Source organism: Triturus cristatus, chromosome 3_2 (assembly GCF_964204655.1).
Source record: "Triturus cristatus chromosome 3_2, aTriCri1.1, whole genome shotgun sequence".
NCBI classification, from domain to species: Eukaryota; Metazoa; Chordata; class Amphibia; order Caudata; family Salamandridae; genus Triturus; species Triturus cristatus.
The window spans coordinates 624,255,122-624,270,636 of NC_140584.1; the positions used below are offsets into that span (position 1 = coordinate 624,255,122).

Below are 15,515 nucleotides of genomic sequence, written 5' to 3' on the forward strand. Positions count from 1 at the left end.
TCCAGCTCCAGTCCATCGGCAACCCAAGCCTCACGAAGGGCAATCAGCAATCCCGTGCGGTCATTGATCAGTTTTTTGTAGATCAGTGAGATCGTGCTGTCCGGAACGTGTCCATCCAGCACTCTATCCTCAAGGGGGGAACACTCCGGGATGGATGCAACGTCCGGGAAGACGGAGCCCAGTGCATGACGGATCTGCAAATACCGAAAGTACTCCCTGCCATGCAAGTGGAACTCCGTCTGCAGCATCTCGAACGTTTTAAATCCTCCCCTCGTCCAGAGATCCCCCACCTTGCTAATGCCTATCATGTCCCACTTCTCGAAGCCCTTCGAGGTCCACAGGGAGCCCAACTGCTCGGACGCGTATAGTGGTGACGCCCGGGTCAGACGATCCTTCCACCCCATCGCCACATTAGCCGCGTGCCACACTCGCACCATGACACGCGTGGGGCCGGTCAGCCGAGCGTCGGGCGTGCTGGAGTAGAGCGCTCGATTATAGTCCCCACCCGGGAGTAGCATCTTATCCATTTCGAATGCCGGGTTTAAAGCGGGCCCATACAGGCCGTGATTAATCGCAGCCAGCTGGGAGGCCCAATAGTATCGTTTGATATCCGGGAGGGCAATCCCGCCGTCATACCATGGGAGCGTCAGCTTCGCCAGGGCAATACGCGGCCTCCCGTCCCAGAACAGGCGGCGCTGCAAACTCTCCACCTCACGGAAGTAGCGCGCTGGGACGGGGTCCATAGTATTCTGCAAAGCGTAGAGGAAGCGCAGCAGAGACATCATCTTAAACAATGCCGCCCGGCCGAGCGGCGAGAGCGGCAAGCGCCGCCAGCGCGTGACATCTTCCTTCAGGCGCTGGAGGGGGGGAAGCAAGTTCCGATCATACCGGGCCTCCGGGTCCAGAGTAATGAAGACACCCAGGTACCGAAATCCCTGCGGGGCGATCTGGATCGGACAGCCCCGCGGGAGAATGGGCGCCTCCCCAGAGAGAACATACACGCACGATTTAGCCCAGTTGATGACAAGGCCGGAGTTACGACCAAATGAATGCAAAACATCAACCAGTACTATAAGTGAGTTACGTGGGGAAGCTAGGTACAAGAGGATGTCATCAGCGTATAGGGATACGCGGTCCTCATGCTCGGGGGTCCAACGGAGACCACGGATGGAAGGCTCCCACCGCAGCCACTCTGCCAGGGGCTCCAAGGCAAGCGCAAAAAGGAGCGGCGATAAGGGGCAGCCCTGCCGAGTGCCCCGGCCCAGCTCGAACGGAGCCGATACTCTACCGTTCACCACCACCTGCGCCAATGGGCCCGAATACAGCAATTTGACCCAACTGATGAACCCTGCGCCAAAGCCAAACTTCGCAAGCGTCGCCCAGATGTATGGCCATTCAAGCGTATCAAACGCCATGGTGGCGTCCAGGGATGCCAAAATGGCCGGCTCCCGTTTGTACTGAACACGTGCAAGCACCCCATGCAAACGCCGCAAGTTAAGAGCTGTGTTACGATGGGGAATAAAGCCGGACTGATCCTGGTGAACCAGTTCGCCCACCACGCCGACCAGCCGATTGGCCAGGACCTTGGCGAGAATTTTAGGCTCCGCGTTCAGTAGCGAAATGGGCCGATAGGATGTAACCCGGTCCCGAGGTCTCCCCTCCTTGTGGATAACCACGATTGTAGCCAGACGCTGGTCCAGCGGGAGGGAGCCCACCGAATGGGCCTCCAGGAACATCGATCGGAGATGTGGTGCCAGCGTATCCGGTCTCAATTTGTACAACTCGATGGGGAGACCATTAGGACCCATGGCCTTGCCGGAAGCGACCGAACGTATGGCGAGGGCGATTTCGTCGGAGGTTGGAGCGGCGTCCAACGACACTCTGTCCTACTCCGAAAGGGAAGGCAGCGCGATATCCCTGAGCAGGGTACGGGAATCCTCTTCAGAGCAGGAAGACACCGGGGAATACACCCCACGGAAATAGTCCGCGAAGCAGGAGACAATTTCTTCCGGCTCAGTAACACACACACCGTCTGTTTTCTCAATCAGCGGGACTACACGACTCGCTCTCTCCTTTTTGTCCAGCCACGCAATCAATTTACCAGCCTTATCACCCACATCATACAATCTCCCCTGTTGCTCTCTACTGAGGCCCCTGGCTGCCTCCGTGACGAGGGCCCTATAGGCCGCTTGCTTGAGTTGGAGGACATGCAATACGGCATCCGTCACCCCACTTTCTAGATTACCCTCCAACTCGGCTATCTCAGCTTCCACCCGGGTCACCTCCTCCCGCTCGCGCCTCCGGGTGTGGGAAATGAGGGACAGGGCCTCTCCTCGTAGTACTGTCTTGAATGCCTCCCACAGTGAGACAGCCGAAGGCACGGACCCACATTCTCGTCAAAGTAGCGCTGGAGGGATTTAATCAATTCAGCGCGAATAGTGGGGTCGCGCAAGTACCAGGGATTGATCGGGACCACCCTACCCTCACCCCTCGGAAAAAGGTCCAGGCGTAACAGGAGCGGGGAATGGTCCGAGATACCCCGTGCCAAATGGCGCACCTCTCCCACCCTCCCAACATAGGCCGCCGGGACCAGGACATAATCTAGTCGTGAGAGACTACCATGGGCCCCCGAATGGAAGGTATACTGTAACTGCGTGGGATGTTTTAAACGCCAGCAATCCACCAATCCCAAAGTGTCCAATAGACCAGAGAGCCACGCTTGGGCCCGGGGGAGGTCCCTAGGGGGGTGAAGATCCACAGTCCCGGAAACCACCGCATTGAAATCCCCCCCCACCACCAGAATCCCCCCCGGAAGGCCAAGGAGGAGGCGCCCCAGGTCGGCAAAGGTAGTCGACTGCAGCCCCGGTGGGACGTATACTGATACAAAAACCACCACTTTGCCCTCCATCCTTCCCACCAAGACCGCGTAACGTCTCCTGTCGTCATGGAGCACCTCATCAATCTCCAGCGGAAGCGAGTTCTTAACCATGATGCCCACACCCCTTGAGCCAGACGTAAAGCCCGAATGGGCCACTAGGCGATAGCCACGCCGATTCATGGCGCAGAAGGAGTTGCCAATGAGGTGTGTCTCCTGCAGAAAAACTACATCGGGCGAGATTCGCTTCAAGAACTGCAGGACCACCCCACGTTTAATCCTGTCCCCCAGTCATTCATGTTCCAGGACAAAAGAGTTAGTTCCCTACCCCCCATCATAGACAAGAGCCACCATTCGTCCCCCCAAGAGCACTATAGAGCTAGCACAATGATACTTTTGCCTTGTAGTGAAAACGAACAACACCCCCCCCCCATCCCTACCCACCCACCCCAACAAAACTCCCCCCTCCCTGCACCCCTGCATGAGCCCGGACAGCCCCCCCAACGTGCAGTGTGCCTGTCGCCCCATATATATAATAAAAACTAGCTAAGCCCCCTAGAGGAGGAGGGAGAACCCCCAAGAGACCCCACACAACCTCCATAGGAGGGGAAATTATACAGACAGATGCTTAATCAAGAGTGGCAACATTTTTGTCCAGAGTGAAGCCCAACATCACCCCCTCAGTCCCGATCCAGTGTGCCGTCTCCCCCCGCCGCCCCCCCCCCCCCGCCCCCCAGATCACGATCCCCAGACAGAGTGTCCAGCCAGTCTCCGGCCGCTTCGGGGCGATCAAAAAAGTGCGTGCGACCCTCTACCTCCACTCGCAGCTTGGCTGGGAAGAGCATTGCGTATTTAAGGTTCAAGTCCCGAAGACGGCGCTTGACGCCCTGGAAGCTCAGTCTCTGCTTCTGGACCGCTGGGGTGAAATCCGAAAGTTCACCTCCATGTTGTCAAGCTTAACCGGCCCCGACAGTCTGAAGGCTTGCAGGATAGCGTCTCTGTCCCGAAAGTTGAAAATCCGGGCAATGAGGGGCCGCGGAGGGGCTCCGACCTTCGGCCTTCCCCCGGGAACCCTGTGGGCCCGCTCCACCGCGAAGAATTTACTCAGCCCCCGTGGCTGGAGATGGGTAGCGATCAGGTCCTCCACAAATAGGTCCGCCGCCGCTTCCTCCCGTCCCTCGGGTACTCCGATGATGCGGATGTTGTTTCTCCGGGCCCGACTCTCAGAGTCCTCCAGGCGCCGATCCATAAGCGCGCTCGCCTGACTAAGCCGGCGCACCTCTGTTTGTAGCGCCGCCACATCAGTAGTAAGGCCCGATGCGGTGTGGGCCAAAGAATCAACTCGGTCGTTGGTCTTGGAAAGATCGGCCCTCACCAGGCCAACATCCACGAGGACCGAGTCGATCTTCTGTGCCAGTGTGTCGAACCGCTGGCCTACCGAGGCCTTCATCTCGGCAATGGCGCCCATGACATCCCGCAGAGTCAGATCCGTGGGCAGGTCCGGGGCATCAGGAAGGTCCTCAGGGGATTTGTGCGGTCCGCCGGGAGATCCCTTCTGGAGGGTATAGCGGTCCATACTGTTGGCCTGATGGGTGGTGCCACGCCGAGTCAGCTTGGTCTTTGCCCGGTCTCCATCTTGTTTGGTGGCCATGGCCACTAGTCTCCCGGTCGCACCAGTCACGTCGTGAAGGGCAGGCAATCAGGGCCACAAGCTCCGGGGGGGGCCACCCCCGATCGGCGGGGTGGGTCACAGCCGGCGGGCAGGCCAAGTCTCCCAGCGAGACCACACCAACACAAAGAGCCCCGCGACCCAACCCTGCAGTAATTGCAAGGGGGTGCGAAAGCGAAAGCGCGGGGTGCGCGACTCGCCAGGCCCGGCCCGCCGCTGTTGTTCACTTTGTCACTGGGTCACCCCTCAGCGCAAATCCGGGGTCTGGCGAGGAGAAGGCCGCAGACTTCAATCGGTGCTCACTCCGGTGTCCGAGGTCCGATTTGACAACGGGAAACGGGTGCCACCTCAGCTCAGGCTCACCAACACATTCCCCTCATCCGAGACAGGATAAATTCAGGATAGTCGTGGGAGGTTGCGGAGGTCCTCGGGAGCCTCGCACCTACGCGGCCATCTTGGTTGCGCGCTAGGCTCCTCCCCTGCTGCAGATTTTTGGTGTGCTTGCATCTCCTTTTGGTGCACCTTCATGCCCGAAGGAACCAGAAGGGCTCTCAGTCAGGTTACCACCGGCAGAGCCTTCCTCTGAGACATCTTAACCCTTGGGACCTTCTTCGGGCCCCATACTGACTCGGGTACAAACTTCCACTGTGTCTCCAAGAGCTGCGGTGGGCCCGGCATCAGGAGAGCGGATTCAGATGTCTGACACCAAACAGACTTCAACTCGATCTCAACCAATATTGTGATATCAGATTATAAAAGAGCAACCAGTCGTCGTACATCCTAACTCTGACCCAGTACCTCAACCAGGGCAGGCATGGCACCATAGGTTATAATATCTTTTTGGCTCTGACTCTGAATAAGGAATACCCACGGATGGGGATGATGATGATGGATGAACTGGTTAGGGATATTTGCCTATGCTTTTCCGGCTCTCCCGCTCATTCCGTTGGTGGTTCGGAAACTCAGGCAAACATCCCTCACACTAATTCTGGTAGCTCCCACATGGGCCCATCAACCATGGTACATCACCCTGTTGGAGCTGTCACTAGTTCCACATCCAAAACTGCACCTTACCGCCAGTCTCCTCACACAGAACCATGGAGAAGTCAGACATCCAAATCCAAAAGAACTGAATTTAGCGATCTGGCTCCGGAAGTCATAGAGTTAGGTTATTTAAATTCACCACCAGACTATATGAATATTCTAAAAGAAGCAAGAAGGCCTACCACCAGAGCTAGTTATGCAGTAAAATGAAAAAAAATTATTGTATATTTCAAAAACCACAAAATAAATCCTTTAGATGCTGCTATACAAAACATTATTTGTTACATTTACAACAAACAGGACTGGCTTACACATCTATTCATTTGCACTTTGCAGCAGTAGCTGCATACCTACAGATTCAACAACATCTCACTATTCAGAGTTCCAGTAATCGAGGCCTTCATGGATGGCTTAAAAGGGTAATACCACCAAGGATTCCTCCTGCTCTGGTGTGGAATCTCAACATTGTTCTCACTGGGCTCATGGCTCTATCTTTTGAAGCATTACACAAGTGTACTTTACAATTCCTCTCATGGAAATTTGCTTTCCTCATTGCTATCACATCACTGAGGAAAGTTGGTGAGCTACAGGCATTGACTTTAGAAAAACCTTTCTTTCAGCTACAAAAAAGATAGGCTAGTTCTCCGCACCAACCCTAAATTCCTTCCCAAAGTAGTTTCTGCTTTTCATATAAACTAATCAGTTGAGTTACCAGTTCTTTTCTTTCCTCAACCTAATTCTGTAGCAGAACGCTCTCTTTACACACTTGATGTTAAAAGAGCTTTACTGTGCTACATAGATAGGACCAAGGACTTTTGCAAAACAAAACAACTGTTTGTTGCATTTGCTCCACCCCACAAGGGCAATCCTATATGTAAATCTGATATTGCCAGATGGGTTGTTAAATGCATTCAAACATGCTATGCTGAAGCCAAAAGAATTTCAACCATACCCCCTAGAGCACATTCCACTCGCAAAATAGAGGCTTCTGTGGCCTTTTTAGGTAACATTCCTTTAGCTGACCTATGTAAAGTAGCTACATGGTCTACACCACACACATTTACCAAACACTATTGTGTAGATGTGTTAGCACGTCAACATGCTAATGTAGGCCAAGCAGTACTTAAAACACTGTTCCAAAAAACTGCACCAGCTACAGGTTAGCCACCACTTTAGGATTATACTGCTTTCTAGTCTATGCAAAGCATGTGTATCTACAGCACACATGCCTCAAACGTATGTTATTTACCCAGTAAGCATCCGTTCTTGGCATGTGGAGCTGTAAATTCACATGCGCCCACCTGCCTCCCGGGTACCTGTAGTAGTTGCAGTTCTTCATTATATACTTATACGCATGGACATCTCTATACTACACTTACTTACTCCATTCTCACCCTCTTGCGGGGAAACAATCTAACCATGGAGTCAATGCATCTGCACACCATCACCGAAAGAAGGAGTCGCCTTACCTTGTAACTAGGAAAGACTTCTTAGAAGAAAAACAACTTGCAAACATCCGGACCCAACACTAGATGGCAGGAGTATGCAAAGCATGTGAATCTACAGCTCTACATGCCAAGCACAGATGGTTACTGGGTAAGTAACATCATCCTTATGGCTCCTAGTCTCACCTTCTGTGGCGGCGTCTGTAGAGGGGTTAGACCTACAGCAGTGGTGGTGTCTGTAGAGGGTTTAGACCTACAGCAGCTCCTGTACATCACTGAGAGGACCACCTCTTCTACAGCATCTCTCCTCTTCCATAGTATCTGTTCAGAAACCATCAGGGTCTCACTTCAGAAGGGTGGTAACTACTGCAGTTCCAGCTACAGCTATATGTCAAGCGGACACCAACAGCAGCTTTCTGGGTGGATGTGGGTAGCGGTGGCATGCAGTACACCGTGAAAGTGTCCAGTGGTAGTGTGATGTGGGGTCACTCTTCCCTGCAGTGCTCACCTTTACTATTTGCTGCCCTAAAGTCTTCTTTCCTCTTCCAACTGTTTGATCCTCACTCAATATTTATTGCCGTTTTTATATCCACAGTGGAGAATTATTCTGGGTGGGACCAAATGTATTCCCAAGTCCGAGCTTCCAGATGAGTGTGAGGGGATCACTGTACCCAGCAACCGACTGTGGACTCACCCGAGTGACCTTACCATTGCCCTTTCTGCCAGTACCCCACTCTATCCCCCTGGACGCATCATACATGTGGTGCACAATCATCCAGAGGAACAGTGCTGGTAAGTTGTGATAAAGAAGCAAGAGCATCTTCGAGTGAAGTGGCACCTGGTTATACCCCAATTATCATCATCATTCATCATTTAGTCTTTATTCGATTAAAAATCATAAAAGACACAGCATCAACAAATGTATAAGCCCCATCAATACATTACATAAAACAAGTATTAAATACACCAAGACTAGTATAATAACAGTAGTCAATAAAACAGTATTCACATAAAAAACCCAATAATAGCTTTAAATTTGCAGATATTTCCTTCTTATTGCCCAGCACGTGGACCAGAACTTTCCCACAGCAACAACAATGACCTCCTTAGTGTCACACTTGAGGATACGCAGAGCTGTTTGCGCTGAACTTATGCCTAACTGCTTGCACAGGGGCTTGATCCACTTCATACGGGGAGCTCTGTATGCTGGGCAGACAAATAACACATGTGGAATAGTCTCAGGGATCCCTGGGCAACAGTGACAGGAAGTGTCCGTGTTTAAACCCTGATTTTTGCCCCAATTTTTAGTAAAACAATGTTAAGGGTAAACTTCCAACTCTGAATTGATGGTACAACTTCCTATCACGGTTTCCAATAATAATGTCCCAATAGGGTTCCAATGAATAATCGACCTTATGGTCCATACCCCAATCTAATACTGAGAAGTTGACTGGTTTGTGGAGGGAGGAAGTAGGGAAAAAAAACAAGTGTTTACACCTAAACCCTTTGTGTTACATGCACCTTTGAGGCAGAGTGTTCTTGTGTGCAGCATACTCTCCTACTAGTTGAAATTGTGACACTCTATTAAGAGAGCTATAGAGATGCCTCAGGTGTCTTTTTGGTCTGTGGCATTACGTAATGAACTCATTAGAAAGTAGATAAAAGTTTAAAGGGGCATTAGGGTGCCCAATATCAGTAGCGTGAGTATAGGCTCCAGAGAATTCTCTCTCGTATAACTTCAGGAGGCTCTGACAGCTCTGACAGAACCTGAAATATAAAAGGCTGAATATGTGACCGTTCTCGATTTTGTCTTTTCTTCCCATATATGTTGCTTTTCTGCTTATCTTCTCATTCCGTCCATGGACTTCCCTTCTTCTGTTTCCTCATCATCCATGGCCCTGGAATCTTCCTCTGATTTTCCTTCTCATATCTCTGTCTGGATTCTTCTTTGTTTGGCCTTCCCACGTTTCATTACTTCCATGACTCATCACACTGTTCCTTGTTGTCTCTCTGGTTGCCTCCATTGAACTTTCACCTCCTCATTCCCCTCTCCATTTTTCACCTTCTCTAAACTCCTCCTAATCGCTCGCCCTTTTCTCATTTTCTCATTCGTCCCGTGGACATTTCTTTTTTTCATTTCTATTTCTTTGTTCGTCATTCAATCTTCCACTTGTTCTTTTTCACATGAACTTCACTCTCCATGTGTTTGTCGGTTCTATGCCTTATTTCCCCTTCACCCTCGTCGTATTCCTTCCATGGACCTCCATCTACCCCTTTTCTGTCGCACACAATCCCCATTTTATCTACCTTCTCTTACCAACCCATCTATGGACTCTACTCTCCTACCTCCTATCCTCCCTATCTCTGTTCCAAATTTTCTCTTACCCTTTTCTCAACCTTTGCATGAACCTCTTGTCTTCTTTCCCTCCTCATTATTTCCTTGGATCTACCTCTCCACATCACCATCTCGCTTCTTCCTCTTTCACTTTTCCTTCCCTTTACATCCCTCCCATTACCTTGTTTATGTCTACTTTTCTTTGGCCCTCTCTTATCTTCTGATGCATTCCATAAATGTTCCCATTCTTTCAATGTGCCTCTTCTTTCTCTATTCCTTGTCCAATCTTCGACCTCGTACCTTCTTATCCCTTTCATTAACTTCCACATATCACCATCACCATGTTTGCTGTTCTCCATCTTACTTCTCATGCTTTCCTTGGATGCGCCTGTTGCCATGCTTATATGGGGCTCCTTTCCTCATTCATCCCCTCCACTTCTCCTTTGCTTGAGCATTTACTCATGTGTTCTTCCCTCTTTTCTCATCCATTGCATGGTCTACTCTCTCTGGTCTATCATTTTCTCACCATTTCTCAATTACCCTTCCCTCACTTCGCTTCCCTTCCTTAAACACCCATTCTGTCCTGCCCCTCAGTTTCTGTGAGCAGGAGGAACCAACCTATTTTGCCATCTGGGGAGATAACAAAGCCTTTGAGGAAGTTATAATTTCACCGGCGATGCTGAATGAACACCTACCCCATGTGGTGATGGAGGGACTAAACAAGGTAGGATGACTCTTTGGGGAGATAATGTTCCCTTCTTTTCTAATTAACAGATTGTTTCAATATTCTGAATAGTTTTATGTAGGTTTTGGTGGTAAGGAGCAACCATATAGCTTTAGTACCCTTTCCACCATCAATTCTATAAAATCTCAATCACGTGCCATGCCTAGTGGACATCTTACTTACTTTTTTCTGAGCAAATCCACTAGGTCAGAAAAAATACAGGAGGAAGGCAAAAAGTTCTGGGATTACCCTGCTGAAAGGGCCAAGTCCAACACTCCCTCAAACAGAGCCTGCCTTCTGGATAGATGGATTAGGTCTGCAGCCCGGAGGGTACCTCTGGGCCCTCTATGGACATCCCTGACCCCAAGTGGACTGTTATTACCATCTGGTATGCGGCGACTCTGGCCCTTGGCTGGAAAGATAAGATCATGCAAGCGACACCACTCTGGGACACTGAAATTCTGGATACACTAACAAAACAACCAGGGTTTGATAAATGGGATCTAATAGGACTTTCCCGGGTGGGAGATGTCTGGATTTAAGGTAATGTCATCCCGCTGTCTGACTTGCAGCGCGTCTATCAGCTTTCGCCTACTGAAACATATTGGTACATACAACTCCACCATGCACTTCGAGCAGTGTTGCCCAAAGAAACTGCTCTCCCGGAATCCATTCAACCCTAGAAGATAGGCTTCTAGATAAATAAAAGCCCCATGAAGGTACCGCATTGACAAATAAAAAGTTGTTAAATAACATATGTGACTCATTACAGCTCTTAAAGGAGCAATGGGATCAGGACCTGAAGGGCGTGGTGGATGATGAATGGGCCCCTGTGTCCCCTGGGGAGGTGGCCATAAAAGCAGGATTCCGCCTGGTTCAATTGAAGATCCTCCATCACGTGTACTATGCTGAAACAACAATGGAAAAGATTGAGAGGACATTGTTTGCAGGGTTGTGGGCTTACAGGGACGTTTTCCCACTTCCTCTGGGAGTGCACTGAGATACAACGATACTGGGCGGCAGTAGTCGAATGCATTGGGCTGTGAGGCGAGGACCTATGGAGGTCTCAGCCAGATGGTGCATGCTAAACGCCTGGGGAGAAACCAATATAGGCCGCGTGCAACATATTTGGGCAACACTGGGTTTAGCTGTGAAGAGAAATATTGGAAGTGAGATTTGGATTGGTGCATGTTGCCGGAGAAGGTGGTTTATGAGGGCAGAGAATGCTACCTGAAAATTAGGTGAAATTTGAAACCGCTGGAACGCCTACAGGGGCAATATATTCAATGCTGATGAGACTTTGCCAGATGCATGCAATCCATGTACAGAGGAGATCTAGAGAGGATTCTTACATGATAAGCAATAAAAAAATGTCTGACAGTGCCAGGGTAAAAAAAATTATGTTTTATGTGAAATGCCAATTTTCTGGGTTTGTGCGTTGTGTGCTGCTCCAGTCCTCGTTTTTTAGGTCTTGCCTGCGTTGCAGCGCATGCGCCGCTCGCCTTGGCGAGATCTATAGTTGTTGGTTTTCTGTCCAGCTTCTTTGGAAGTGGGGTTGGTGTCCGCCCTGTCTCCCTTAGGCCCCGCCCACCCGGACTGGAGATTTAGCTCGCGCCCGGTGTCTCTTCCAGACACGCGTGTTTATATTCAGTGAAAGCACGATGCAAATATAAACAACCAGCTTTTGTTAATGTAATGGCGACAGAGGCAGCATCATGGCCGCGCTGCGTCGGCATGATCAGAGGTCCGAGAGTGCATTGCCCAGCTGGAGGTGTTTTGCTCCCGTTGGATGGATTCTGGAGCTGTTTTACACCTGATGGATCGACTGTTCTGGAGGTGTTTTCGACGAAGCAGGGGCGTTGCTTCTCTGCGCAAGCTGATGGTGCGGTTTGATTTCTGTAAATCACTGTGTGAGTTGGTGGCTGCCGCGGCTTTGTGTTTGCTGGCACAGACCTGGACGTGATATAAGCACAGTTTCTGTTTAATATAATATACACCGCTTTGCCCCCCCCCCCCCCCCAGACACACCCCCCGCTACAGGCCTTGCTAAAACAAGGCGACTTGCTTGCTACCCTAAATCTCAAGGACGTCTACTTTCACATTCCCATTCACCAAGCTCACAGGAAGTACCTTCGGTTTGTAGTGGACGGTCAGCATTTACAATTCAAAGTCCTCCCCTTCGGAGTCACTACAGCACCCAGAGTCTTCACAAAGTGTCTTGCGGTAGTAGCAGCACACTTGAGAAGGGAAAACTTCCATGTCTCCCCATATCTGGACGACTGGTTAATAAAAGCCGAGTCATACCAGCAATGCGTCCACTACACACACAAGACCATTCACCTCTTACACAAACTCGGGTTCACTATAAACAAAACAAAGTCGCACCTCCAACCATCCCAGTCTCAACAGTATCTAGGTGTCACAATAGACACCTCCAAAGGGTTTGCATCCCCCAACCCAATAAGAATACAAGCCATGCAAGCTCTTATACAAAACTTTCAACCGCAACACTCACTACCAGCTCGAGTGTTCATGCAACTAATTGTAATGATGGCATCTTGCATTTTCGTAGTACCGCACGCAAGACTCCAGATGCGCCACCTACAAGAGTGCTTAGCAAGCCAGTGGAACCAGGCTCATGGTCAACTAACAGATCTGGTGGTGGTCGATGGCCGGACACATCGCATCTGGAGTTGCTAGCTATTTTTCTAGCTCTAAAATCTTTTCAAAATTACCTATCAGGCAAGACTGTCTTAGTCCGCACAGACAATATGACATCCATGTACTACATCCACAAACAGGGAGGAACACACTCCTTACATCTCTACATGCTGGCGCAGAGCAGATGGAGGTGGGCTATTCCTCAAAACATCTATCTACTAGCAGAACAACTACCAGGAGTTCAAAATCAGATTGGGGATCTGTTGAGTCGTCAGAGCCAACAGATTCACGAGTGGGAACTTCATCCGCAAGTTCTTCAACCTTCCTTTCAAGTATGGGGACAGCCACAAATAGATCTGTTCGCCACACACCTAAACTCCAAATGCCCAAGCTTCGCCGCCAGGTATCCACACCCATTGTCCAAAGGCAATGCGATATGGATGAGTTGGTCAGGCAAATTTGCGTACTCTTTTCCGCCTCTCCCACTCATTCCGTTAGTGGTGCGCATGCTGCAGCAACACTCCCTCACACTGATCCTAATTGCACCAACATGGGCAAGGCAACCGTGGTACACCACACTACTGAAACTTTCAGTGGTACCACATCAAAAACTGCAATTCTCACCACACCTGTTAACACCGAACCATGGAGAGATCATGCATCCGGACCCCATGCAGCTCAACCTAGCAATTTGGCTCCTGAGGTCTTAGAATTTGGATATCTCAACCTCCCACCTGACTGCATGAACGTTATCAAAGAAGCTAGACGTCCCCCCACTAGAGCTTGCTACGCAGCTAAATGGAAAAGATTTGTTATATATTGCACCAATTACAACATCAACCCACTAGATGTTTCCATACAGAACATCAAATGCTATTTGCTGCATCTCCACAAATGCACTTTAGCATATTCCTCAATCAGGTTACATCTTGCTGCCATAGCAGCATACCTTCAAAACAGACAGCATCTATTATTATTTAAAGTTCCTGCCATCAAAGCCTTCATGGAATGCCTCAAAAGAATAATTCCTCCCAGGGTACTACCCTCCCCTATATGAAACCTCAACATTGTTCTCACCAGGCTCATGGGCCCTCTATTTGAGCCTTTGCATAAGTGTGAATTATAATTTCTTTCATGGAAAGTTGCTTTTCTAGTAGCTATTACATCACTCAGAAGGGTGAGTGAGATCCAGGCACTAACAATTCAAGAACCATTCTTGCAACTCCATCACAACAAGGTGGTTCTAAGGACAAATTCCAAATTCCTTCCAAAAGTCATTTCACCATTCCATCTCAATCTAAGATGACTATCTTAAGGACTATTTTTCTCTTGATCTGGAAGCCGCTCTGCGATCCCTAGAAAAATATATCTCTACAACAGAGGTACCTGATGCGATTTAGCTAATCTCCATGTGCAAGTCCCCTGGCCTCGACGGCTTCATGGCTAATTTTTATATAGCGTACCCCTCCGTTCTGGCTACTCCCCTAACGAAAGTCTTTAATTATTTCTTGTCCACTGGACAGGTTTGCGCTGAATGAAACTAAAAGCCCGCACCCCTTCCTTGACACTCACCGTTTACCCCTCCCCCTTGCACTGTATGCCTACCCTTCCCCCTCCTTCTTTGTCTTCCTCTCCACACCCCGGATACCCCTCCATCTGTCAGTCTGCGGAGGGCTCCATCTGCCCCTAATCGAGGGACGAGATCCCAGATACCCCCCGCCCCCCAGCCTCTCCCCCCCTCTCTGCTGAGAGCAGGCAGCACTGATCTCACTTTCGTTCCACACAGAACACAGTTGTCACTTGTGCATGTTTCCCGCCTGTCTTTTCAAACTGCTGTAATTGTAGCGCAGTATGTAGTGTAACCTATGTGTTTTGCACATGCGTGCTAGCCTTGTGTTGCTTGTTTCACCCGTGTGCCTCCTCTGTATTTGGCATGGTGAGCAAAAAAACGATGGATTTAGGCCCAGATCTCTGTACTGGGGTGAATGTATGACATTGTTCTGTATTCTATCCATCAATAGTTCTTTTTGCATTTGTCACCCGAGTGGGACGGGTATGCTCAGACGCGAGTCCCGTGCTGTCCATGCCACTGGAATCAAGCTATCCTGGCTGAAGAGGGGTGAAACCCCGAAACCGGTCCTGGGATGCTTGTTTCCAGTCCAGGGAGGACCTGGCCTGGCAGTTCGGGCTGGACTGTTCCCATTGGGCACAGGGTCAAGACTGATTTGCATATGGCTGGGTCCAAACTGGAATGGCATGGCGAGCAAAACAACTATGGATTTAGGCCCAGATCTCTGTACTGGGGTGAATGTATGACATTGTTCTGCATTCTGTCCATCAATAGTTATTTTTGCATTCCTCTGTATTTGCGGCTCCTCTCTGGGGAAGTGGGTGCATTGTGGTGGTGCGTATTTCTCATGTGTACGTCACCCGTGCCGTAGGGCTACCAGTTGACTCGACATCATCGCAATATAACTTTCCGAGGTCGAGCATTTCCTTTCACCAATCATTGTATTTAGAGGTGGAAACTTAACTGTTTATGTTTTTTGTTTAACACGATAGCACGAACTTGAACCAAAGGTTTTCTTCAGTACTCCCTAGTACTAACTGCGCACGCCTCAGTCATCACTAGTGATATGCATAGCTTCCCCCCCACACACTCTTTGAGACAGGATAAATAAACTTCAGTAAAGAAAGGTGAATAGCACGTCCGCCCAGAAATCTCAGTGGCATGAAAGGGGCTAGCATTCTCCTGACATGCC

The 15,515-nt window shown here is 49.8% G+C and overlaps 1 protein-coding gene across 2 annotated transcripts in view; it reads left to right on the forward strand.

Annotated features, from left to right (window-relative positions):
• DAGLA (diacylglycerol lipase alpha) overlaps positions 1–15,515 on the forward strand; it is a 321,198-nt gene that overhangs the window by 275,742 nt on the left and 29,941 nt on the right. For both annotated transcript variants that reach the window (XM_085648539.1, XM_085648538.1), the window contains exons 17-18: positions 7,629–7,825; positions 9,963–10,092. In XM_085648539.1, the coding sequence (XP_085504665.1) occupies positions 7,629–7,825; positions 9,963–10,092 (327 nt within the window). The remainder of the gene's footprint in view (positions 1–7,628; positions 7,826–9,962; positions 10,093–15,515) is intronic.